General features: G+C 37.1%; 1 protein-coding gene across 6 annotated transcripts; it reads left to right on the top strand.

The window, feature by feature from the left end:
* Positions 1 to 6,449: 6,449 nt before the first annotated feature.
* LOC125229155 (solute carrier family 22 member 3-like) lies at positions 6,450 to 23,459 on the top strand. Of its 6 annotated transcripts, none has more exons than XM_048133941.1 (8): positions 6,450 to 6,815; positions 8,026 to 8,146; positions 15,819 to 15,948; positions 17,800 to 17,900; positions 20,470 to 20,621; positions 21,031 to 21,636; positions 22,054 to 22,235; positions 23,208 to 23,459. In XM_048133941.1, the coding sequence occupies exons 3-8, from the start codon at positions 15,841 to 15,843 to the stop codon at positions 23,385 to 23,387; spliced, it is 1,329 nt and encodes a 442-aa protein (XP_047989898.1). In that variant the 5' UTR covers positions 6,450 to 6,815; positions 8,026 to 8,146; positions 15,819 to 15,840; the 3' UTR covers positions 23,388 to 23,459. The 6 variants fall into 6 exon arrangements, with proteins under 6 accessions (XP_047989898.1, XP_047989895.1, XP_047989896.1 ...); XM_048133938.1 differs by having other exon boundaries at positions 6,450 to 6,848; positions 7,916 to 8,146; XM_048133939.1 differs by having other exon boundaries at positions 6,450 to 6,851; positions 7,953 to 8,146.
* The last annotated feature ends 2,535 nt before the right edge of the window (positions 23,460 to 25,994 follow it).

Raw genomic sequence — 25,994 nt, 5'->3', positions numbered from 1 at the left:
GTTCAGAGAGTCCTGAGGAGAAATGGTTACCGAGTTAACGTTAATAAACGGGATGCAAAACCCAAGCACCTCACTCATCGCGTAGAGAGACAACCAGCGTTTATGCCGTACGTAAAGGGAGTGACAGATAAGATCTCTAAAATACTAAACAATTACTCTGTAAAAACTATCTTCACCCCACACAGGAAAATTGCACAGTTCTTGCGGTCACCTAAGGACAATTTTCCTCTGGAAAAACCTGGTGTGTACAAAGTTGAGTGCAGTTGTGGCAGTTCTTACATAGGGCAGACCAAGCGCACTATTGCCTGCAGAATTAAAGAACACATTGCTGCAGTCAAAAAGAACGATACTCGCAAGTCTGCTATTGCTCAACATCTCATTGAGTCGGGTGCAAATCATTGGATCGAGTTGCATAGTCCTAAGGTAATTTCGACGGAACGCCACTACATACCGAGATTGGTAAGAGAAGCCATTGAGATTCACAAATATAAAAATTTCAATCGTGAGGATGGCTTCAAACTATCTAATGTATGGAATCCAGTGATTTGTTTGTGTAAAAAACCGGTGAAGTCAGAATTGAACAAACGTAGTGACACTGTGAGTATAGTGTGTTTGGACAGACCATCGAGTGTGAACGCGACCAGTGGTAACGCTGAAAGTGAACGCAGCCGACGCGCGCGAAGGAGGGTAGATCGCGCGCTGTCTATACAACTTTAACATCCACCCGCCTTCGTCAGTTTTCCGTGATCATGATGCATGCAACTGCGTCGAAATATCGGGAGCTCGACAAAAATCAAAAAGGTAATCACGGTCTATATCCCGGTCAATATAAGTCTACTATAAAGTTAATCAATCAACTTCGTACAAAGTAAGTTGTTGTTATTTAATAGGTACTATTAGGTAACTGTAAGTTAAGTATAACAATACCACACCAGTCAATATTGAATACACAAAAAAATATTGTTCATATTATATTAGTCTCATACGCGCAATACTAGATTGTGTAACAAGGGAGCAAAATTAGATATTTACGGGGAGGGCTTTTTACATTACATCACGGATGTGGTAATTTATATGTTATAATTAGATATTATTTAAAACAAAAACGCACTAAATAAAATGACTGAATAGATGGTTCCACAATATTTAAGTAGGTACCAAACTTTCGACATCTACCTAAATAAAAAACAAGTATTTGGTTGCAATGTAATTACTTAATGTCGTTACAGGTAAATCCTTATTGATTTTAATGCGCCATTATAGCTTTAAATCTCACTTTTACCTAACACTGCAAAAATATAAGTATAACAACCACTTACTTTTCTGGAAGTCTAGGAATTGTGAAGAATGTTATAAGTATCCGGATTTTTAGAACTGTTCTCCTTACATCCATAAACACTACAGTAACGAAATGTCCTCGACACTGACGTCATTTTCACACACACGTCAACACAGCGCGCAAACGCGGCCCCGACTGTCCAACCCAATTCATCCCAGTTTCGCATGTTTTCGCTGCATGCGAGGGTAGTTTTTCGACACACCGCGCGGCGTGAAGTTTGTAAGAAGAGTTATTACTGCTTTATACTGTGTCGGTAGTGACCCCGCCTACGGGGTTCAAATCCTGATGAGACCTTTTTTATTTTTTTCTACTAATATTTTCTTGAATTATTTTAGTTTTTTGTCCAAAAATATTTTGTTTTGTTAAAACTTTTCGAAATTTTATTCGCAAGACTTACAACATTACCTAAGAATCCTAAGATGGGGCAAACAATGTAAAAGGGCTTAAGTTAACATTTGTATCAATAAAACAATAAATAAACACAAATAAAATACACGAAAAGAAAATTAATGTATAAAAAAAAACAAAAAGCAGAGCTGTCAGAATCGAACCCGAGAACATCTGCGTACGAAGCCAGCGCACTACCACGGGACTACGTCTTAGAGACTTACTCAGCCTGACGAAATCAGCCTAGAGAAAAGAACGTCTAATGTCATGTCACATCCCTGATCATTGAGCGAGACATGCGCTCCAAGCGGAGAGATTTGTAACTGCAATTACAAGGCCTCAGCCGGTCATTTTTGCGATTGTTGTACTTAGACAGATATTCCTCCTTTATACCTCTATTCTCCCTGAAAATAACAGTTGCACCGGTGAGGCTGTCAAAATTGTTCCAAACTTACCTTGGGTTGACTTTACTTACTGCACCAACTACTGCTACTGCTACTTTGACCAATGATGCCTCGTCATTGGTCAAAGTAGCAGACTGATATTTTATCCCGCTAGGCGGCGCCTGTGCAAGTGTTTAGGCATGTCACTGTCATTCATATGTGAGAGAGAAAAAACATATCATCTTCTCGCTCTCACGTATGGACTAATAGGGTGGCGCCATCTGTCATAACCTTTGAGTGTGCCTCCTCATTACCATCAGACGAGCCCTAAGAATGGTGTTGCGTTAACGCCTATATGATGCGGCGGAAGTATACCAAAGAAGATCGAGTATTATAGAGAGTTACTGTCGAAGTAAAATGTGTAAACACAGTGCATAAACTGCCATCTCTTGACACAGGCTTAGAACTTTTGAACCCCAGTTTTGACAATTTGCCCCATATTCTTATTCTTAGCTTGATATGTGTTAAAATGTCAAATATATAGCGCCATCTAGCTGAGCGTACCTCAAAGGTGTAAAAAGGTGTAATACCATCTAGGCCACCGTCCCTTTTTCTGTATAGTACTGAGGTACGTTTTTTTCCTAGACTTTATCTGTCTATACGGAGTTATACATGTCTTTGAGTATACTAAACAATCTAGGAAACAATTTTAAGGAAAAAAAAACAAATAGGAACCCCGCGGACAAATGTTTGTACATATTACAAAATCTATTTTCAACTTTTGTAGCGTGACCGAGAGCTCAAAATTCAAAATCAAAACACTAGTTTCTGATTATCTGGATTTCCATATTTGATCGGTTCGGTGGATGTGGTAAATGCGAAAGAGTGGCATTTAAAATTGATGACGGTCATTTTTGCAGTTATGTGTTTCCGGTATTACGATAAATAGACTATTTCCCATATTTTTGCAAAACTATTATTATTGTTCGCTTATGATTATGAAGGTATTTTTTCAAGAAAAGAGTTTATATAAATGCAGCGTTTTTATCTTATGGCGATACAATCAATTACTATGTACTTAGAAACTAAATATCATTTAATTTGAGTGACTTTTAATCGTGTAGGTATTACAAACGACTAGGGCTGTAAATTAGAAATATTTACTTGCTAGGTTTCGGTTCGTACTTATGAAAATTATTTTTAACCCTTAAATGCATGGTGATGTATATATGCATCATATATTTGATGGCCTGTGGCTCAATATGTAGCTATCCAAAATTACATTTATAGCTTAATTATTATTCAGTATTTATTATTATTTAATAAATAATTAAATAAATTAAATAATATAATGCTTTACTATTTATTATTTAAGGATAAAGATGAAATGGCGGAATGGTGTGAAAAAACAGGATGATGGCGATTTTTAGTATGTGATTTAGGCAGATTTTTTCGGAGTTAGTAATTAGTTTATGTTTAAACATTTTATCATGGGGGTTTCACAAATAGTGTACCTTTCTAATAGTAGTAAAAAGTTTTGGCCTATTTAACTTCTAACACTGATTTAGTATTAAAATCGGTATTAAATATTTTTTTTATTATTTTTCCCAGAGTCAGAAAGCCTTTGTCTATCACATATATTAATATCTCGTTAAAAGAAAAATTCATGCATTTAAGGGTTAAGTGATAGCAAAGCAAGATCAAGGCATATTGGTGTCACATTGTCAAATTTAAATATCATTTGACAATTGGTTGTACTTGACATACAAATAAAAAATGTACCTCGATGTGACCGGTGCATTGAGACACGCAACACTATTTAAGGCATAGTTACCTATTCTCTCAGAAAATATTTCTTTTTTTATGCAGTTGCTCATAAAGTGCCCGTTTTCTTGCTGTGTGCGAAGTTGATTTATGCGAACTACTTAGTGCTTTTTACTTTTACATATTATTTTTTTATGTTTCAACTCCCGACTACTCACCAAAGAGATTGATGTTAGTCTAGTTTTCCAAGGCGCAATTAGACCACTATTAAATAATAAAAACATTGATATTTCATATCTCATTAGTCTCATTACTTACTTTATAGAAATTATAGTCATTATTTATTAGATACACACAAACAACACTAAAAAAATCATATCAACTATGCATGTCCGGGTAAAACAAGTAAATATATTCAACATTTTTTCTTCTCCCGAACTGTTATTCGTCATTTACAGGGTCGTGCATAGATCTTTAAAACCCTACATAAAAGTCTATTCCCCAAAGCCAGAGTCCGCCGGCTTTCCGCGCATGCGCACGGTATCGCATAAACTGAAAACGCATTGTTTGGCTCTGTAACCATGGCAACGCCCTATAACGATACAGCCCGCGTGCGCGGGAAGGCTTTGGGCAGCTGAGCTGACAGTGCAAACCTTTGCGTCAAAATACAGGAAACAGTGTGAATTTCACGAAAGTTATTCAAGAAAACTATTAAAAACTAAAGTGCTTGGTCGTAGAAAAAGTATTGTATGCAACGGTGTTTAACTGAGTCAAAAAATACTCGTGGCGTCTTAATAACAATTTTCGGCTTCGCCTCAAATTGTTACCTACGCCACTCGTATTTTTTGATCTCCTTTAAACGCCTGTTGCATAAAATACTATTATGTAAGTAATATAATTTTCACCACACCAACTGGTAAAGGCTCTCTTTGCTATTCGAAAACTGATAGCAAAATTGCATTTTATTCCACAAGAGATCAAAGTAATTTCATACAAATTTTAACTTGATGTAGTAAGCTAGCTGGTAGATTTTACCCATAAATGATGATTTTTAATAATAAATATTAAATAAATTGATGGTTTTGATTTAGTTTGATGTTTTATAGTCCGTATTTTGTTGGTGTTGGTGTGGTGAAAAATTTTGTGTTTCACTCGGTGGCAAAGTTTGTTTTCCCCTCACTAGCTCGGAAACACGTGTTTTGTCCTTTAATACCAGCGGGTAAAAACGCATTTTATCCACTAGTGAGTAAAGTAATTTGACCTTGAATAAAGTCAAATTAACTGCTTTAAAATTGATAAAAGTAGGTGAATCTAGTAATAAAGATGATTTACCACCTGTGGAATTACTGGAAGCAGTGATAAACACATATTTGGCATTGTAGTTTCCTCGCTATAGTGAGGGGAAAAGTTTTGTGTTACACTCGGGTGCAAATGTATTTTATTTCTCGTGTGTTAAAAAACTCGCAAGTTCATGCAGGATTCTATTCTCCTACCACTCGCTTCGCTCGTGGTTCAACTATAGAATCCTTTCACTTGCTCGTTTTTCAATTCCACACTCGGCGTTAAAATACAACTTTGCCCCCTTGTATAACAAATAACTATTAACCTTCGTGCATTGAAATCCTCGCAAAGCTCAAGATACACTTCTTGAACCACTCGCTACGCTCGCGGTTCAATATTGGAATCTTTCGCTGGCTCGGGTATCAATTTTGGCACGTGTGGTTAAACAACAACTTTGCCCCCTTGTATAACAAATAACTATTTCCCCTCACTAGCTCGGAAACACGTGTTTTGTCCTTTAATACCAGCGGGTAAAAACGCATTTTATCCACTAGTGGGTAAAGTAATTTGACCTTGAATAAAGTCAAATTAACTGCTTTAAAATTGATAAAAGTAGTTGAATCTAGTAATTAAGATGATTTACCACCCGTGGAACTACTGGAAGCAGTGATAAACGCATTTTCTTGCGTTGTAGTTTCCTCGCTATATAGTGAGGGGAAAAGTTTTGTGTTACACTCGGGTGCAAATGTATTTTACTTCCCGTGTGTTAAAAAACTCGCAAGTTCAGGATTCTATTCTCGAACCACTCGCTTCGCTCGTGGTTCAACTATAGACTCCTTTCACTTACTCGTTTTTCAATTCCACACTCGGCGTTAAAATACAACTTTGCCCCCTTGTATAACAAATAACTATTTTATATTCACCCATGTATATGAAATAACAGAAAAATATACTTAATTAAATCATCCCGCTTGTTATTTAAAAAATATTGTGTATTTTATCTCAATACTTTATGGCTCGGCTTCCAACTAATTTCCAAGGTAACTGTTAATGTATTGATATCTCGATTATTTATGCGACTACTTTAAACATTAAACACTTAGCCTTAAGAAAAAAATGGCACAACTCTTGCATACGTACACGAGAGTTCTAAACTAAACTTAAAATATACCCACGCCAGGTTGCTTTTGCAACTTCACGGTAGCGTGAAATACGAGCTAGTAAAGGTTACTGTTTTGTCAATGGAATCATAAGATCCATCTGTCATTTGTTTATTTTTGTGCAGTGAGTGGCACTGGCTGGAGTCAGACAGCCGCGCAAACATAAAAATAAAATAAAAAACAGTTGAGTTAGTCAAGTGATAATAAAATAACTATCATTTGTTTTAATATCCTATAATAGGTAGTACGTGTTACACTTGTGCGGTTGCAGTGAACATGGATCACGAATTTCGTGTCTAATCTTTTTTAAAGAACAAATGCCGATATTAAAGTTAGTTCTGAACAAGAAGCAGTAGAGTAGGATTGGACTATAGTTGAGTGGTTTACGGTAGTGCAATAGGATAACTAATTTATACTTTGTAACGGCATCAATCAAATGTGTTAAGTTATATTAGGCAATAATAAATTAATAAAAAAATAAAATAATCTTAGTTTGGCTTGGTACGTAATGTTAATAAGTGTTGTTATTTTGATTGGGTAAGTAATAGAACGTATACAAACGTATGGTATATTCGGTAGAAGGTATAATTTCAATTTGTATAATTTTGTATGGTATAAAGTTCAATTAGTATAATTGCTGTTATATATAATTTTAGATAGCATAAATTCAAATTATATAATGTTTGTTACATATAATATTGTTTCCTATAAGTATAATGTGGTATAACGTTGAAGTAATAGATTATACAAAATGAATACCATACAGGTGATATAAGCGCCTGCTGTTTTCTCTCTCTCGCTCCTCGCTCTTTTGACAGGATTCGTTTCTGTGGGGTCACAGTTCAAACCTAACCTAAACCTACTTTTTTGACAGGATTCGTTTCTGTGGGGGTCACAGTTCAAACCTAACCTAAACCTACTTTTTTGACAAGATTCGTTTCTGTGGGGTCACAGTTCAAACCTAACCTAAACCTACTATTGTGACAGGATTCGTTTCTGTGGGGTCACAGTTCAAACCTAACCTAAACCTACTTTTATGACAGGATTCGTTTCTGTGGGGACAAGTTCAAACCTAACCTAAACCTACTTTTTTGACAGGATTCGTTTCTGTGGGGTCACAGTTCAAACCTAACCTAAACTTACTATTGTGACAGGATTAGTTTCTGTGGGGTCACAGTTCAAACCTAACCTAAACCTACTTTTTTGACAGGATTCGTTTCTGTGGGGTCACAGTTCAAACCTAACCTAAACCTACTTTTTTGACAGGGTTCGTTTCTGTGGGGTTCCCAACCGAATTTTGTGATTTATAATGACATGTTGTTATATTTTTTAATATTTATATATTATTAAAGATATAGTAAATGTAATTAGTTAATATGTATATTATAGTATACGGTAGTATGTATATTGTATGTTATATTATTTGTATCTTATACAAATTGAAATTATACCTTTTGTGCATTATACATAAAAAAAGTATACTTTTTGAGCGTTTGTAAATTGAGAATATGCTAAAAGTTTGTATTCATTATGTTACGCACCCATTTTGATTTAAGTAGTACACGAAAAAAAAAGTGTACTGTGTAAGTGATAAGATAATATTATATTATGAAAATATAAATCAACTGACTTACCCAGAAACCTAATTGTACATAACCTAATGCATGAAAATAATCAAAGATGACAAAAGTGCACTTGGACGACATTCTAGAGAAGTTCGGCGTGTGGGACCGCTACCACACGGCGGCCACAGTCTGGCTGACGCTGATAAACGTGTTCAACTCCATCGCGTACACCAACTACATCTTCATCACTGAGGAGGTCAAGTACAGGTAAATGTTATTTTATTTTCAACTATAAAATAATCAAAGATGACAAAAGATCAGTTGGACGACGTTCTAGAGAAGTTCGGCGTGTGGGACCGCTACCACACGGCGGCCACAGTCTGGCTGACGCTGATAAACGTGTTCAACTCTATCGCATACACCAACTACATCTTCATCACTGAGGAGGTCAAGTACAGGTAAATGTTATTTTATTTTCAACTATAAAATAATCAAAGATGACAAAAGATCAGTTGGACGACGTTCTAGAGAAGTTCGGCGTGTGGGACCGCTACCACACGGCGGCCACAGTCTGGCTGACGCTGATAAACGTGTTCAACTCCATCGCGTACACCAACTACATCTTCATCACTGAGGAGGTCAAGTACAGGTAAATGTTATTTTATTTTCAACTATAAAATAATCAAAGATGACAAAAGATCAGTTGGACGATGTTCTAGAGAAGTTCGGCGTGTGGGACCGCTACCACACGGCGGCCACAGTCTGGCTGACGCTGATAAACGTGTTCAACTCTATCGCATACACCAACTACATCTTCATCACTGAGGAGGTCAAGTACAGGTAAATGTTATTTTATTTTCAACTATAAAATAATCAAAGATGACAAAAGATCAGTTGGACGACGTTCTAGAGAAGTTCGGCGTGTGGGACCGCTACCACACGGCGGCCACAGTCTCGCTGACGCTGATAAACGTGTTCAACTCCATCGCGTACACCAACTACATCTTCATCACTGAGGAGGTCAAGTACAGGTAAATGTTGTTTTATTTTCAACTATAAAATAATCAAAGATGACAAAAGTGCACTTGGACGAAATTCTGGAGAAGTTCGGCGTGTGGGACCGCTACCACACGGCAGCCACAGTCTAGCTGACGCTGATAAACGTGTTCAACTCCATCGCGTACACCAACTACATCTTCATCACGGAGGAGGTCAAGTACAAGTAAACATTGTTTTATTTTCAACTAAAGATGACAAAAGAGCACTTGGACGACATTCTAGAGAAGTTCGGCGTGTGGGACCGCTACCACACGGCGGCCACAGTCTGGCTGACGCTGATAAACATGTTCAACTCCATCGCGTACACCAACTACATCTTCATCACTGAGGAGGTCAAGTACAGGTAAACATTGTTTTGTTTTATTAGCTGCCAGCTTAGAAGGAAAGGTCGATTCTACATAGAAACGTAATAATAAATTTAAATTGTAGTCCAGATATGATAGTTATTTTTTTTATAAAAAAGTATGAAATATTCCCCAACGCCTATTTGCTTACGTTTTCTTTATTGTTATAACAATTAGGTGCTAAAGATATCTTTCATACAAAATCAAAGATCATACAGCGTGTGGATTCCATACGGGCGAATAATGTATCCAGTTATAGTATCTGATCATACGAATCGTATAGGATAATCATTTTGTTAAGAAGTGCTATTAATTAAGAGTAATTATTTTTTTTAATCTGGCCAAGCAGCAATGTACGCCGTCCAACTAAATTTGAGATGACATAAACGTCATGTCGTAATGACGTTTAGGTAGGTACGCTAATTGATGTGGACTTAATACATTGCGTGTTGAATTATTGTATGAAAAAAAAAATCTCATCTATTCAAAAAAAACCATGTAGTTAGGCTCCTTAGGTCCGATACTAATCGTTATTAAGATATTCGCCCGTATGGAATACACACGCTGTATAATTAATGAAATAATTTAAGAATTAGATAAAGAGTAAAACGTAGGGAAAAGAGGTTACCATAAAAACACATAACATTGCATCATTTTTGTTATTTTTTTTTACTTGTACATATTTTTGTACACATTTTATATTTTATACAAATTGTCACTACCAGTGAGTTCCTGTAATTGGCTTCCTGTGTCTACTGTGTTTTATATACTTATGTCATAGCTGTTGGATCTCCAAATAAATAAATATAAAAATATAATATGGATTTTATCTCTCAGGTTTGACAATGACCATGATTGCATCCAGATCAAATTCGTGTCCTGATACAAATTTGAGTGCGCTCTTTAAACGAGTTTCGTCTCTAAGGAAGATCGTAATTTTAGAATGTAACCAGTTCTTTGTAAATAAACTTGTTTGTATTTTTTCTTATTTTTTGTAACACTCCCTCTACCACGAGAATACGTATGTCGATAGAGTTTGTTCGAAAAAAGAAATCATGGAATGTCTTGGCCCTCATACATTCCAAAACTATTCTTTCCTCACAGACTATACACGGTGTGACATGAGGAAACCAAATAATTTTAACAGCGTATTCCTAGTCATATCAGAAGATTAAAATGTCATTAACTTTTTCAGAGTTATCGGCATTAAAAAAAAAAACAATTACTTATTATTTCTCAGAACAAAACGCTGTTTTGATGGCGATGATGCCACTATCGCACATAATCTAACTATCCTCGTTGACATTATATCAAAAAGTAAAAAACTAGTGACTCGTTGCAAAATAGTACATTACGATACAAGTGCGTAAAAAAGGAAGTTCGGAACGAGTTCAAACTTCCTTTTTTATGCACTTGTATCGTAATGTACTATTATCTTTATTTTGCCCTCAGAAATGCGTAGTTAAAATCTTTCGGTTTCCTCGTCTTACACCGTGTAAAGGTCATGGAGAAAGTACTATGTAGGTAGTACTCTGTAGTACCATTTATTCATAAGCAATATATTTACAAATAAAAAATGCTCCCAGGCCTTCGTCGGCGGTAAGCATTAATTGCCTTTTTGAATGGCCAAGCTTAATCGCTGCCCAAAGTAGCTGCCAGCCCTCTGCACTGAGAGAAAATACAACCAGTTTTCATGTTCGTTCAACAAGTTTTTTGGTTAAAATAGCGCCTACGTGCTCTTTGGTTCAAACAAGCTACTTGTCATTTGAATCGGCAATATATTTGAATCAACAAGTCGATTTTATAAAAACAACCTGACACATATTGTTTTAAACATACGTTTGGCTGATTCAAACGGATAAACCGCAACAAGTCGAACTTGTTAAATTCACAATGCAAATTTCTGTCAGTCTACTTGGTAGTAGTACTAGTGGGCTAAGTTGACGCTGTTCATTTTCTTCATACAATGAAAGCCATTGTCCTTGGTGTATACGCTGTAGAGTAACGTACTAAAAACTAATGGTAGCTACAAAGTTGTTGTTTTATTCTAAAGTAAATAACAAATTATCCGCATACAAATATATGGCACTTACACTTACATTATATGCCATATTAGTAATATACCATGTACAATATAATAAATCCATTATCCATCTAATTTACGACATTATACGTCTGATTTTCCATGTCCAATCAGAACCTAATAAAAATATTACCTGCGGAAAATATTAAGTACTTTCCCTTAATAAAATCACAATTGTATAAAATTGGTTCTATTAAACTGCTTTCATATAACCTATAAGCTAATATTATAAATGGGAAAGTGTGTGTGTCTGTTTGTTTGTCCGTCTTTCACGGCAAAACGAGCGTCTAATTGACTTGATTTTTTAAGTAGAGATAATTAAAGGGATGGAGAGTGACACAGACTATTTTTTGTCTCTTTCTAACGCGAGGGAAGCCGCGGGAAAAAGCTAGTAACCTATATATGCGATAATAAAATTTGACTTTAGGTTTTAAGCAAAAAAATGTTTTCTTTAGAACTTTCTAGAATTAAAAACCTAATCATATACTCGTACAGTAAGTAGGTAATAGAGTTATTTGTTATACAAGGGGGCAAAGTTGTATTTTAACGCCGAGTGTGGAATTAGAATCCTGAACTTGCGAGTTTTTTAACACACGAGAAGTAAAATACATTTGCACCCGAGTGTAACACAAAACTTTTCTCCTCACTATAGCGAGGAAACTACAACGCAAAAAAATGCGTATATCACTGCTTCCAGTAGTTCCACAGGTGGTAAATCATCTTAATTACTAGATTCACCTACTTTTATCAATTTTAAAGCAGTTAATTTGACTTTATTCAAGGTCAAATTACTTTACCCACTAGTGGATAAAATGCGTTTTTACCCGCTGGTATTAATAGTTATTTGTTATACAAGGGGGCAAAGTTGTATTTTAACGCCGAGTGTGGAATTGAAAAACGAGCAAGTGAAAGGATGCTATAGTTGAACCACGAGCGAAGCGAGTGGTTCGAGAATAGAATCCTGAACTTGCGAGTTTTTTAACACACGAGAAGTAAAATACATTTGCACCCGAGTGTAACACAAAACTTTTCCCCTCACTATAGCGAGCAAACTACAACGCAAAAAATGCGTTTACCACTGCTTCCAGTAGTTCCACAGGTGGTAAATCATCTTTATTACTAGATTCACCTACTTTTATCAATTTTAAAGTAATTAATTTGACTTTATTCAAGGTCAAATTACTTTACCCACTAGTGGATAAAATGCGTTTTTACCCGCTGGTATTAAAGGACAAAACACGTGTTTTCGTGCTAGTGAGGGGAAAAGGATAAAACGCGTGTTTCCGAGCTAGTGAGGGGAAAAGTATTTTATTAAGCAAGAATATTTTTCAAGTTAATTAAACAAGAAATTTCAAAAAATTAACAAGTAATCAAAATTTTACTTCAATTAGCAGCATTATAATTAAGCAGCAACAAGAATATCTCAAGATAATTTGATTAATCAATACTACTTAATGAATTAATTTTGTTTTGTAATATTTCCCCTTCCTAGTAAAGAGTCTAAAATAAGACGGCATATTTAGAAATTTGAGGGTAAGTACATTTCCCGTGACTTTAGAGCTATCGAGTAAGGCGCATTGGGGTAATTTCGAAAGTCACAATAAAATCACCAGTATTTCCATCATATCATATATATGTAACATTAATTTTGAATGAGATTACGTTGAGGCACTCTGTTCGGTCCTTGTTTGTTTATTTTCTTTCTGACTCTTGGAGACCATATACAATATACATCTCCAAGGAAAAAAGTAGATTAAGTATATATATATATATATTTTTTTTTTTTCCTTTGCTTAAGACAACAAGTCTTTTACAACTCTAAAGTTATTTTAGTTATTCGTTTTTTTTTCTTCATGTATAATTTTTTTAGATGTACTTTGACACTTAGAGACTCTATACATCTCTAACATCTCTTATTAATAATCATAATAGCTTTGTACTTTGTATAATTTCTTGTGTTAATATTTTTTTTTTATGAATACTTTTGCTTATTAAATTGTATCTTGTTTTTTTATTGCATGTTAATTATAAGATGTAATGTTTTGAAAAGAAGTGGCCCGCCGAGTTTCTTGCCGGTCCCATAGTGGATACCCTCCTCCAACTGAGGGGGGACTGAAATCTTCTCGAGGCTGAGGCGCAGGGTTAGAGCCGGCGTAGTTTTATTTGACGTTCATAAGCGCATTGTAATATGCCTACTTGGAAAATAAATATTTCATTTCATTTCATTTCATTTCATTTCATTTCATATCAAGATTCCCCTTTCGAAATTACCCGAACATTTCTGTGATTCGAAATTACCCCACTGCACCTTATGTTTAAATTTTACAAACTCATGGTACCTAACGTCTTACGACTCTTACGCCGTGGCTTGCGTGGGCGACGGTCGCGCGATGATCGCGCGACGGCGATGCGACGCATACGAAATCAAACCTTATCGATATGGAAGTAGACGATGCGATGAGACGCAACGGCGACGGTCGCGCGACGGTCGCGCGACCGTCGCCCACGCAAGACACGGCGTTAGGTCGTTGTGTTGAATATGGTTGAATGAGGATACAATCGCGATGTGTCCTCGGTCCAAAGTCGGACACCGGAAAACATTATACTCGTATTTACCTCCGCCGCGTACATACATAATATGTGAGTCATACGTGCGGTGACTTTTAGAGACACTTCCTGAGGGATTAGGCCTATTGGTTAAATAAGTACAGCCAACAACACAGCTGTGAATACAGACAGTGTCAAAAATATCTATACACACCTTAAGAGGATACGGTAGCGAAAATGCTAAAATGGAAAGGAGCCCCCCTTTCAACTTGGGAATTTTAGTTAAATATACAAGTGTTATTAACTAGATTTATCGAAAAAAAAATGTCCATTAAGAACAACTCAGTCAAAAGATATTTCAAAAAATTTTCAAAAAATCTTTAATATCGAGGTTCCGCTCTCGACTCATTCCTCCTTCAATATTTAATTAATCGGAACAAAATTTGAGAATCTGAATAAAAATGAAATAATCTATGTACGGACCGTTTAGTTTTTTTGGTTAATTGTTACCAATCTTGAGTATCACACTTTTTTTTTGCGCCACAATGAAAAAGGCCGTTTTTGGTAATTTTTGATTGGCTCTAGAGTCTGTAAAAAGCAGAATATCAAAAAAATCAAAACGGTCCAACACAGATAAAAATAATAACAATCCGTGTTGAAAAAATCATTGCTCTATCTTCAAAAACCAGGGAGGAAATAGTCGAGAGCGTTTGTATGGAGAATTGACCCCTACCGTATCGTCTTAATGTACAGGCAACTGTACAATGAAAGTAGAAAATTGAACACCTTTTGCTACGACATTTAGTTAACAACGCAATCGACCATAACTGCATCGGCTCGAATAGATTCGATGCCGGAGCGAGTTCCGTCCACTTGCTTTCCGTTCATCAACACGTCGTTAGGCTCATTAACAGAAACCACCTGGTGAAAGAGAAAAACTAAATTCGTTTTCATACATAATAAATTAAGTAATTAATAAATGTGACAGAACATTAAGTGCGTTTTCACATTATCCGATCCGATATCGGATGTAGGACCGACATCCCATAGGTACATTATAGGCGCCATATTGGATTTTTTCCATTGAAATCCTTCCGACATCCGATATCGGATCGGATAACGTGAAAACGGACTAACAATAACTCCCGCTCCGCCTGCGTGCAAAAGCACATTTACTGAGCTAGTGTGATGAAAAAGTATTGTATATAAATTGCTAGAAAAAAGTCCTTTCACATTTATTTTATTTGCATTGTTGTAGGAGTTAAAGACTATAAGAATGAAACGCAAATATTATTGCAGTCTGTGTTTAACAATTTCAATATCTTTTATTTACTGTTACTTATTTCAACTATTTAAATACTGTTGTACTTCATACTTAAACATCATTATCATTTTTTATAATTACCTACTGACGTCGAAAACTTTAATTGTGACTGACATATAAATTGTATGGGTCGTTTCATTCACGAAGAGCCGTGTTTTGGTTCGTAATATGAATTTTAAGTTATAAAAGGTCAGGTTTGACTACCTACTGATATAACTGACTGGGTACCAATCCGTCACAATTGCTTGTTCTAATATCGTTATCGTGGCTAGCTCTCTCTGTCACGCCAATACGGAAGAGAGAGAGAGAGATAGCTACTAGAACGATATTAGAGTACCTACGCGGCTCTAGGATTGGCGAGGTTCAGTCACATGCACAACACAAGAGTAACACTATACTCTATGAATGACGCTAAAAGATGTGATAAGCTCTTATGACTACAAATAAAATCGTCTCATCACGATACAAATGCGGAAAAGAGGAAGTTGGAACCGAGTGGCGATAAATTAAAACACGACCGAACTGGGTTACAGTTATCGTAAAAAAATCACATAATTCAACTACATTTTTTTTTAATTGTAGGTGCAAACACTCTGATAATGGGATGAACATAAGTTACTCAAGTGTGAACACCTCTCACTATGGAGAGTGCCAAGCCGAGTCCGTTTGCGCCGAGTGGGTCTACGAGGACCCTCGCAGCTTTGTTGCAGAGGTAAATGTTTATTATACGATTTATATTGACAGGGATATAGGCCATGTTTACCTTTTTAATTTGTCGAGCTCCCGATATTCCGACGCAGTTGCATGCTTCATGAACACGGAAAACTGAAGAAGGCGGGTGGATGTCAAAGTTATGTGACACGGATCACGAGGGCGATTTTTGAATCTCGTATATGGGATTTTGTCACTAAAATACCGGTTGAAAACGGTGACTTGCTTATTATTTTCAGTGACAATTTTCTGAATTCGAACGCGTGAGACTCAAAAATCCGCCCGCACTTCTATATCCCGGTCAATATAAGTCTAATGAAAAGAACTGTGAATCATTCAAAACTCTTACTGTTTATTAACCCCTGGAACGCCCTTGTCAAAAATTTGTTACTGAATTAATAACCATCAATGTGTTATTACAGTTAAAATTGTCTGGGACCTGGAACAAGGCGATTGAGGAGACCCTTTTAATTAACTTGCCTTATCAGTGTAGATTTTAGAAGCCTAATTGGACCAGTTTCCTGGTTTTAGAGTAAGCTATAATATCTGTCTACTTATATTGTACTTTGTTTTGTGTGTCTATCAGTGGCGGCTGGTGAAAATTTCTGCTAGGCAACACTGAGCAAAAAAAATCGTACCTTAACATTAGGTACTTTACTAGTAATCAATTTTAGGCAAGCCGGTGGGAATCGGCTTGTATGAGCCAGCCGCTGCTGGTGTCTATTCGTATTACCAAGAGTGTCGACAGAAAGAAGAATTTGGTACTCTTTGGCCTTAAAAGGTTCATGGGATCTCAGGGCACACAAGTTTTTTTACAGAAATCACAAAACATCTAATTGACGTAACTGATGGAGATGAACTGTGTGTGCGACTTCTTCGCATTGTTATCAACATTGCGAATTTGCGATCCAGCTAGGAATATTGCCAGCATCTTTGTTACAATGCCTTAAGGACCAATTTTTATATAGCTACTTTTTATTTAAATTTATTTGGGACAACAAACGGTAACACACAAGGTTATAATAGAGAATTACAGTGTTAACAATAGTAAGGAGTGAGACCAACAACATTGTCCACCGATTACTAGATTTAACTTAAATCTACGGTATACAGCGCAAGGGTTCCACTTACAATGATATTAAATGAAAGGTAACAATGGAATACATACAATAATATATTTTGTTGCACTGGAGCAATTTCAACTGCAGCAGGGGCTCACTCTGCGATTCTATCGCTGCGCTACAAGTACATGCTGGCGGCCGCGAGTTCGCGGCCTAATCAGGGGTGGCGCGCATTCTCACGGAACGCACGTTCGCACTTTCTATTGTTACTTTACGTCGTTAGTTTTTTTAAGGTTCATATGCGATGTTCGCGTGTGGAATGGCTAATAATGCCTAGTAAAATAGTCATCATGAATAAAATAGGACAATCTTACACAGATCTCAGTCCCACGGAAAAGTTCAATAAGGCTTGTGATATTGGGACTTAAACAAAAATATAAAAATACTGTATGTAGAAAGTACCAAAGACTTGAATATAATAGTATTTATAACATTTTATCTGAGTATTAATTCGTTTTAATCGATAAGCAACCCTATCGTCCGACGCTGCGCACGTGCGGCTCTTTTCTTTGTTAGAAATTTGTAGGCATTTAAAAAGGCGGCATTTCGTGAACATCAAAGCAGTGGGCCTTCTGTACTTGTACTATTATATATTCTGTGCTGCAGTGGACACGTTAGTACACTCTAGTTAGCAGTTTAAAACATAATAAATATCACGATTAGTTGAAATTACCCCAAGTCGAAATTGACCAGGTACACCTTGTGTGATGTGTCTTATCTTTGTTTTCTAGTTCGACTTGGCGTGTCAAGAATGGAAACGAACTCTAGTGGGCACCATGCATAGCTTTGGGTACATGGTGGGATTGCTCATCGTGGGTCCACTTTCCGATAGGTAAGTAAATATTAGTTTGTATGTATAATGTCATATATAAAGAAACAATAAAGATACCGAAGGGCCACTTAGGAATGGTCATACATTATATTACAATAAACCATAATATTTAGCTGTCATCCCGCGAGCATTACTTTTATTTAATAAATGTCACGAAGCATGTGCGGATTTGGGGGGGTTGACCATACACCACGTGAGGGGGGGGTGTTGGACCTTTACCACGTGACCCCCCCTGGGCACGAAGCTACGAAGCGCTACGAAGGCCCAGCAAGTGATGATCTGATGGAGGCCCAGACTAACACCTGAACCACAGTATAATAATATTAAAATAAAACTATATAATGAATACTTATTGTTAAAATTGTGATAAAAAGTCTGTTTTGAAGGATTAAGATGAAAAACTGTACAACTATGTTTATGACCGTGACTAAACGAAACATCAAAGCAATGATGCATACAAAAATTAAGCGACAAGAAGCGATTCAGAGATGATAAATACTTGTTTGTTTATTTGTTTGTCACCGAAGTAGTATTAAAAAGACCAGACAATTGTAAAATACAATACGAAAAGCCAGTATAAGCAGAGAGAGAGGGACTCTTTTCTTCGGCTAAAACAATGTTCACGTCAAAAAGTGAAAAAAAGAATTGAGAATAATTTTATTTTTTATAACTGCTGTGCGTCATCTTTGCTAGAGTCTGTTTAAACATTTTATCTGTGTATGATAAGAATAAGTAATTATTAGAGGACGGCCAACCAAGGCACAAGTTAGAAGTTATTTTTTTAGAATTTTGTAATTTATCACTGCCAAAGAAGCGCAGCTCGCGGGTTCGAACCACGGCTCGTACCAATTGAGTTTTTCGGAACTTATGTGCAAAACGTCATTTGATATTGATTGCCAGTCGCTTTTCGCCGGACTTCCAATAAGCCCTTCGGGTTGGAAGGTCAGATGGCAATCGCTTTTGTAAAACTAGTGCCTACGCCAAATTAGTTGCCGAAGTGGACCCCATGCTCCCATGAGCCGTGGCAAATGCCGGAATAACGCAAGGATGATGAGTTTTCCACTGCCAATTGTAACCATTATAGAATCCATGCGAGACGAGACATGAAAAGATAAATGCATCAGAATGCAGTACCTAAGCGAGGCCACCACGCTTCGCTGGTCACGTCGCTACTCGAGTACTTGTATTAATGTCTAATAATTAAATATGTTTTCATCACACTCGCTCGGAACGTAAACGGTGTTATTACATGCTTGCATACTGTGCTTGACCATTTCCGCCACCAACCGTAACTTTTACCAGACGCTTGAAAGTCTCTCTAACTTACCCCAATTTCTCAAGCTAAGGCCGGCGCAAATGGTTAGGAAATGATGATTATCAATTCCTTACAGTCTTTTCTAACACATATATAAAAATTAGCCTTGAGAATTCAATCAAATTAACTTTCATTAAAAAAAAAGTCATAGCAAAAAAATAGCCGTCGCGTCGGGCCGAACAGACATTAAACGTCGAAATCTACATTATCCCAAAGTTTCATCCTTGAGAAAACGAGGAAGGTCTGGCGGCACTGGGCTCTTAGTACAATAGTAAATGGACATCTAAGCAAGGGATGTAAATTGGCACTCATTTTTGTCATCATATTTGGCGCTCTAAAATAGTGAGAAACAATTTACTTTTCATTTCGAATGAGAGGAAATCAACAATAGAAATCAATTGCTAAATCCATACTAATACTATAAATGGGAAAGTGTGTGTTTTTGTTTGGGAATAAGGTGGCGAGACAGTGCATAGGCACATCTCGGACACTGGCGATCAAATATATGAAAGAGTCGCGTTTCTAGCACACAGTCTAAGCTCGTGTAGGTGAACGCGTACCATGCTTGTGTGAGTGAGATATGTTCGCGTTTTTGACAGGCGGTAACTGTGAGGTAACCGAGAGGGGGTGAGTGGCACTTTCAGTAGTATATAGTACTCTTTATTATACTGTGGCATAGGCATGTTACTGTCATTCATTATGTGAGAGAGAGAAAATAAATATCTTCTCGCTCTTACGTATGAAATTCTTTACAGATTCTGTGCAATGGACGTTGTCGTAACCTTTGAGTGTGCCTCCTCATTAATACGAGGCCGTGATGATTTCCTCAATAATTTTCCTATTCACTACCTTCACCTACCTGCAATCAAAGATTGTTACTCAAAAACCTTCATATCGATAATAATCCACCCTGTATTCGAAGTCGATGATCCTGGGTTTGAATCCCGGTAAAGTAATTTACTTAATTTCCTTTACTCATTTACTTCTTAAAAGTTAGGTTATTTATTATATGAATATAAAAGTAAAATACAAAAACACTTACAAAACAGTATAATAACATATAAACACATTATAAAACCTAACATACGATGCCGCCAGCAGCGGGGCAGGGCCTAAACTGCCGGTGGTTGGGGCTACAGAGAGAGAGAGGAACCGCCGGACTATTCGCGCCGTGTCCAAGATGACCGCCTTCTGCATCTGACCCTTGATCCAAGTACTTAGTGAGAGTAATTTATTTATTATTATTTGTTGCAGGTTAGGAAGAAAAACACTGACAGTCGTGACATGTATACTAGGCAGTTCCCTCGGGCTGGCACGGAGTTTCACGACAAACTACTGGCTGTATGTGATCCTCGAGTTTCTGGAGGCTGTGGTCGGGGACCCTTGCTCTTCATCCTTCATGATGTGTATGTGTTGAATTCCACATTGAATTTGTAAACAACTGCACTCAACAAAGTGCTTAACTTCACAATAAAATAATATAGAAAACAAAACAATACACTGGTGATGAATAAGAAGACATTCTTGTGTTAGCAAACAAATGTTTTGCAGATAAATAACCACCGTACACCGCATCATCACTTACCATCAGGTGTGATCGTGGTCAAACGTCTACCTATCCTTACTTAAAAAAAAAAAAAAACATCTACCTAAAGATTTGGATTACCTCATAAATAAAGATTTTGCACAGTTAATGTTTAAAAGTGTCAAATTTTTTTAGTTATGTTACTAAGCCCCATTTATACTTAAAGCAATAAATTACATAAAATTTCGAAAAAATTAGTAATTTCATAAATATTTCTTTTATTATTATAGCTATAGAAATGGTCGCTACGGACAAACGTGTCCTATACACGACAATCACCGGATTTGGCTACACAATCGGGGGCGTTCTATACCCTCTAATATACTGGCTCGTTCCTTATTGGAGACACTTTCTTCAGGCAGTCTATGCGCCTGGACTCCTCTTCATTTTCTACATATACCTGATTGATGAGAGCCCTCGATGGCTTCTTACGAAAGGGAAGAAGAACGAAGCTGTAACAATTATAGATGCAGCTGCTAAAGTTAATAAATTACAGTTAGACATGGATATAAACCAAATTACTTACCAAGAAGAAAAAGGAGCAAACTTTTCGAGAGTTCTACTGGAAACTTTCAAGTCTAAATCTATGCTAAAGAGATTTTTCGTTTGCGCGGTTTGGTGGATAGCTTCTACGTTTGTCAACCATGGACTGACGATCAACTCTATATCTTTGCAAGGAAACAAGTATGTGAACTACGCACTGACGTCCCTTGTAGATGTTCCTGGACGATTTGTCGTAGTGTATATACTGAACCGGTACAAGAGAAAGATGCCTTTGATATTCACTTTCGTGGCATGCGCCGTTCTGTGTGCTGCCCAACCATTTGTTCCGTATGGTAAGCTTTTTTTGACGATTACTATTTTTTTTTTAATTTAATAACATATAAATTAAGAAATGAGAAATATGCTTTTCTCTTTGTACACATCCGTGGCAGCCTTGGAAAACGTGACGTAGTTACCCTAGCATAAACTTAAACATGGCCTTATAAAGCTGCAAACCGGTAGACTAAGTGCACAAGAAACACATGCTGTGACTGTGACCTCACTGTCCAAAATTCTAGATCAAGTGAAAGGCTAAGCGTGGCGTTAAAGCGGACATACAAGAGAACGATCACATATATACCTGAATGAATGTGCCGAAGACCGGGCAAAGTTTCAAAGCGCCCACTATGCTAATAAAATGCTAAATTAAAGAAAAAGGCACAGCTCTTTTGCCTGATTTATGAATGATAACCTCTTTTCTTTCTTTACAGACCTACCCTGGCTCTCCATAACCCTGTTCATGTCGGGCAAGTTGATGTCCTCGTTCTACTTCTCCATCACCTACATTTTCACGTCGGAGCTGTTCCCCACCTACACCAGGAACTCCATGCACGCGCTCTGCTCCTCTGTGGGCAGGATTGGCTCCATCGTTGCCCCACAAATGCCGCTGCTGGTATGTATGAAATATGGATATAGGTTTTTGCTTAATATCCGTATTATTATAAACTGGAACAGATACCATAAACGAAAGAAAAAGCGACCAAGCCCAACGGTGACTGAGCCTGGGATCCAACCCGTAGTTGGATTCTTATAATTATTGGATAATAATAATTCAGTATAAAGTCCATTACTTCCACCAATATTCCCAGGCCCCGTAGCCGAATGGCATTTCTGCGACACGAAACGCCACCGAAACGCCGCAGAAATGTAGTCTGGCTCTGTCGCACCAATACGCAAGAGCGATAGAGAGAGAAGAGAAGTTTGTGCATTCGGCTACGCACACAGTTCACTTTAGATTCCATACAGTCTTAAAGCCTAGGCCACTCATAAAAAAAGTTAAAACGAACTCTTGCATTCTATTTCTTTTGTTATTGTTTTGAAACTTACGGTAGTTATATTTATAATACGACGATGACGTGTGAGTGTTTTTCATGAAACGGTAAGATATTCAGCCTTTTCTCAATAAGTCAATACGTAACTAATTAATTTAAACACGTACATACAACTTGACTGACATTGAAAATATTGTAATCGATAAGACTCGAGGCCTTAAAGCGGCCTTTACATTGGATACGGATCCGCGTGCGTAAGTGGTTTAGGTACAAATTGAAAGTAAATATTGCCTGATATCACGATTTACATTAGACACTCACAGAGTATGACATGACAAAACACCTTTTCTAAACATGAAAATAGGTAAAAATATCCTAAGCCATATTTTCAACGTGTGCTGATGTCACAAATAAGTACACGTAATCATTATGGGCACGTCTACATGAATGTAAACGGCGGCTATTGGATTGGAACTAAATAGTCTATGAGATTTAACATTCAGACACAGCCTACAATAAGTGAGGGCAGCACCAGTCTTGCATATAGCGAATACTAATATAGCTTAGACTGACAATCAATCAATTCCTTACAGATGGTGTACTGGTCCGGGCTTCCATCTATGATCTTCGGTCTCGTTTCTCTGACAGCTGGCCTGCTGACACTACTGGTACCTGATACCACAGAGGACGCACTGCCAGACACAGTACACGAAGCGGAGAAGATCGGCAAGATTGAAGAGAATGAACTTGGGGCTAAGAAATGCTCTTCTTGACGGAAAACGGAGACTGGTGTCTGCTAATTTATTATTCGAGGTTCATGTTAAATAAACAAGGTGATATTTATAGCAAGAACGTTTTAATACCGGGACTGACAAAGCCCATACAAAAAAGCGTACCCCTGAAATTTTAGGCTTTTAGGCTTAAAACTAGATGGCGCTGTTTCGCAGCCTGAAAGTGGCCATATTTTCCCCAAATATTATTGCGTATTTTTTATTTTTTATAAGAACAAATGACATATTTCTTTATTTTAAAATCATGATATCATCATCATAGTTCATCAGTGTAGTTAGTATTTAATAGGTGGCGCTAAAAAATCGAAGTACGATTCTTAGTATGAAGTATGTAAATCCTATATAAATAATATATTTTATTAACTTTTTAACAAAAAATAAAACCGCCTTCAAAAAAAGCGTGTTACAAAACACGGAGAAACTAAAAAGCCAAAAATAATAAACCTTCGAATTCAGATTTCTTATCGGATTGCAATAATCTAAACATCCAAATTATAAACAAATCAATTATTTTTGTAGTCGGTACCAGACCTGTTCGTCGCCTTGCTATTTCCTGTTTGCCCCACCCAACCATACGCAGGCTGGCCCCGACTCCAAAAATAATTGATTTGTTTATAATTTGGATGTTTAGATTATTGCAATCCGATAAGAAATCTGAATTCGAAGGTTTATTATTTTTGGCTTTTTAGTTTCTCCGTGTTTTGTAACACGCTTTTTTTGAAGGCGGTTTTATTTTTTGTTAAAAAGTTAATTTATTTGTTGATTTTTAGTGGTTCCTAGTGGTATTATATGTATCAGTCCGAATATATGTACAGTAGTGAAAGAATTATCCTTTAACTCCTAACCATTGAGGAGTTGACCTTCCATCATCAGCTCAGCCACATAAAATTATTACCATCAGGCGTAAATACTGGTGTACCTTTGAAAAATACACTAAAAACATTACATGTGCCTATAACATTTGAAGAGTTCCCTCGATTTCTCCAAGATCCCATCATCAGACCCCGACTTGGTGCCAATGGGACCATCTCGGGGGTATACCCGTTCGATCAAAAAAAAAATTTTGAAAATCGGTCCACGATTCTCGGAGATATCGAGTAACATACATACAAAAAAAAATAAAAAAATAAAAAAAATAAAAAAAAACATTCAGTCGAATTGAGAACCTCCTTCTTTTTTGAAGTCGGTTAAAAAGGGGGCAAAGTTGCTGTTTAACCGCACCGCACCTGCCATTAATATTGATATACAAGCAAGCGAAAGATTCCAATATTAGTAGCGAGTGGTTCAAAAAGTGGAATTTGAGCGTTGTAAGGATTTCGAGACGCGAAGGTTAAACAAATTTTGTCACCATGTGAAACACATTTTTTTCACCTCACCAACACAAGGAAAATACTAAATCTAAAACTGATGAACCCCCAACCCCAAACAAATACGTTGAACAATTATCATATAAAATTATCATTTTAAGGTCCGTACTACCTTGCACTCTTGAGATCAAAATACAACTTTCTCTTTCAATTTTGAAAGAATCAAGAGCACCTTATAGATAAAAATATGTTCTTATTTACTCTTGGTAAAAGTACTATATTTATTTTGGTTAAGAGTCGCTAGTCGCCTTAGGCCGTACCTACGTAAGTTTTCTGAAGTTATATTATGAAGGAGACTCGTAATACTATTTCAAAATGTATTGAATTGATACTCCGTATTGAATTTATTTACAAGCACAGGCCTTCTAGCCAAGATTATAATCGTTGACGCTCCGTAGCGTAGTTATCTCTATATCGCTCTTCGCGCAGACAGTTGTATATCGCTAAGGATTGTGTTTTGGCTAGAGCGCCAGCTGGCCTAGCTGTAATGTAAAGGGCCCCACAAGGGCCGACTGTAAGGGGCGACTCCTCTCATTCCGAAGAGCCTTTACGTACCTACGTGGCTATCGAAACGCAACTACTCGCTCTATCGCAGCAATACGGAAGAGAGATAGAGAGACTACTCACAAATCTTACGATACGCTACAGAAGGTAAGGGGTTGTGACTTTGACTAGGTACCGAGATCTCCAATTATTTCGATACTGCTTACTACATTCGATCGGCGCTCACAAAAACCAGTGCCTCATTAAATGCTACGGTTTCACTCGCAGGTTATAATTTGCAGGGATATTATTCCTGATAACTTGTCATTTATACGCGAGCTTTCGCTTCAGTTGATTAAAAGTTGAGTCACTTTAGAACAGGATGGGACAGGCTGACGTGTCAATTTTGATATTTTTGATAGAAAGTGCTATCTTCTTCCTCCACTACTCCTCTATTTTAGTTCAACAAAATCCTGACCAGAAATATATGACTAGGCGCCATGTTAGGCACTGGTCCCACCGCGAGCTAGTAAACTATGAGCTATCGGCTATAAAAACGAACAGAAGATAATCACTCCCGCGTAAATAAAAGAGACACGGCGATGTTTATAGTTACTCGCCCGGCGGTGAGCTATCAAAGTCGCCGTGTCTCTTTTATTTGCACGGGAGGGCTTATCTTTTGTTCGTTTTTATAGCCGATAGCTCATAGCTTACTAGCTCGCGGTGGGACCAGTGCCTC

This window comes from Leguminivora glycinivorella, chromosome 8, assembly GCF_023078275.1.
Source record: "Leguminivora glycinivorella isolate SPB_JAAS2020 chromosome 8, LegGlyc_1.1, whole genome shotgun sequence".
NCBI classification, from domain to species: domain Eukaryota; kingdom Metazoa; phylum Arthropoda; class Insecta; order Lepidoptera; family Tortricidae; genus Leguminivora; species Leguminivora glycinivorella.
The sequence above is the reverse complement of the archived record's forward strand: the minus strand, read 5'-3'. Positions and strand labels throughout refer to the sequence as shown.

Excerpts from the sequence above, each read along its gene's own strand:
- LOC125229155 (XM_048133938.1), top strand. The coding sequence starts at position 7,995 with ATGACAAAAGTGCACTTGGACGACATTCTAGAGAAGTTCGGCGTGTGG. Across the intron at positions 8,147-15,818 it reads ACTGAGGAGGTCAAGTACAG|GTGCAAACACTCTGATAATG; the intron begins GTAAATGTTATT and ends TTTTAATTGTAG. Across the intron at positions 20,622-21,030 it reads CTCTTCATCCTTCATGATGT|CTATAGAAATGGTCGCTACG; the intron begins GTATGTGTTGAA and ends TTATTATTATAG.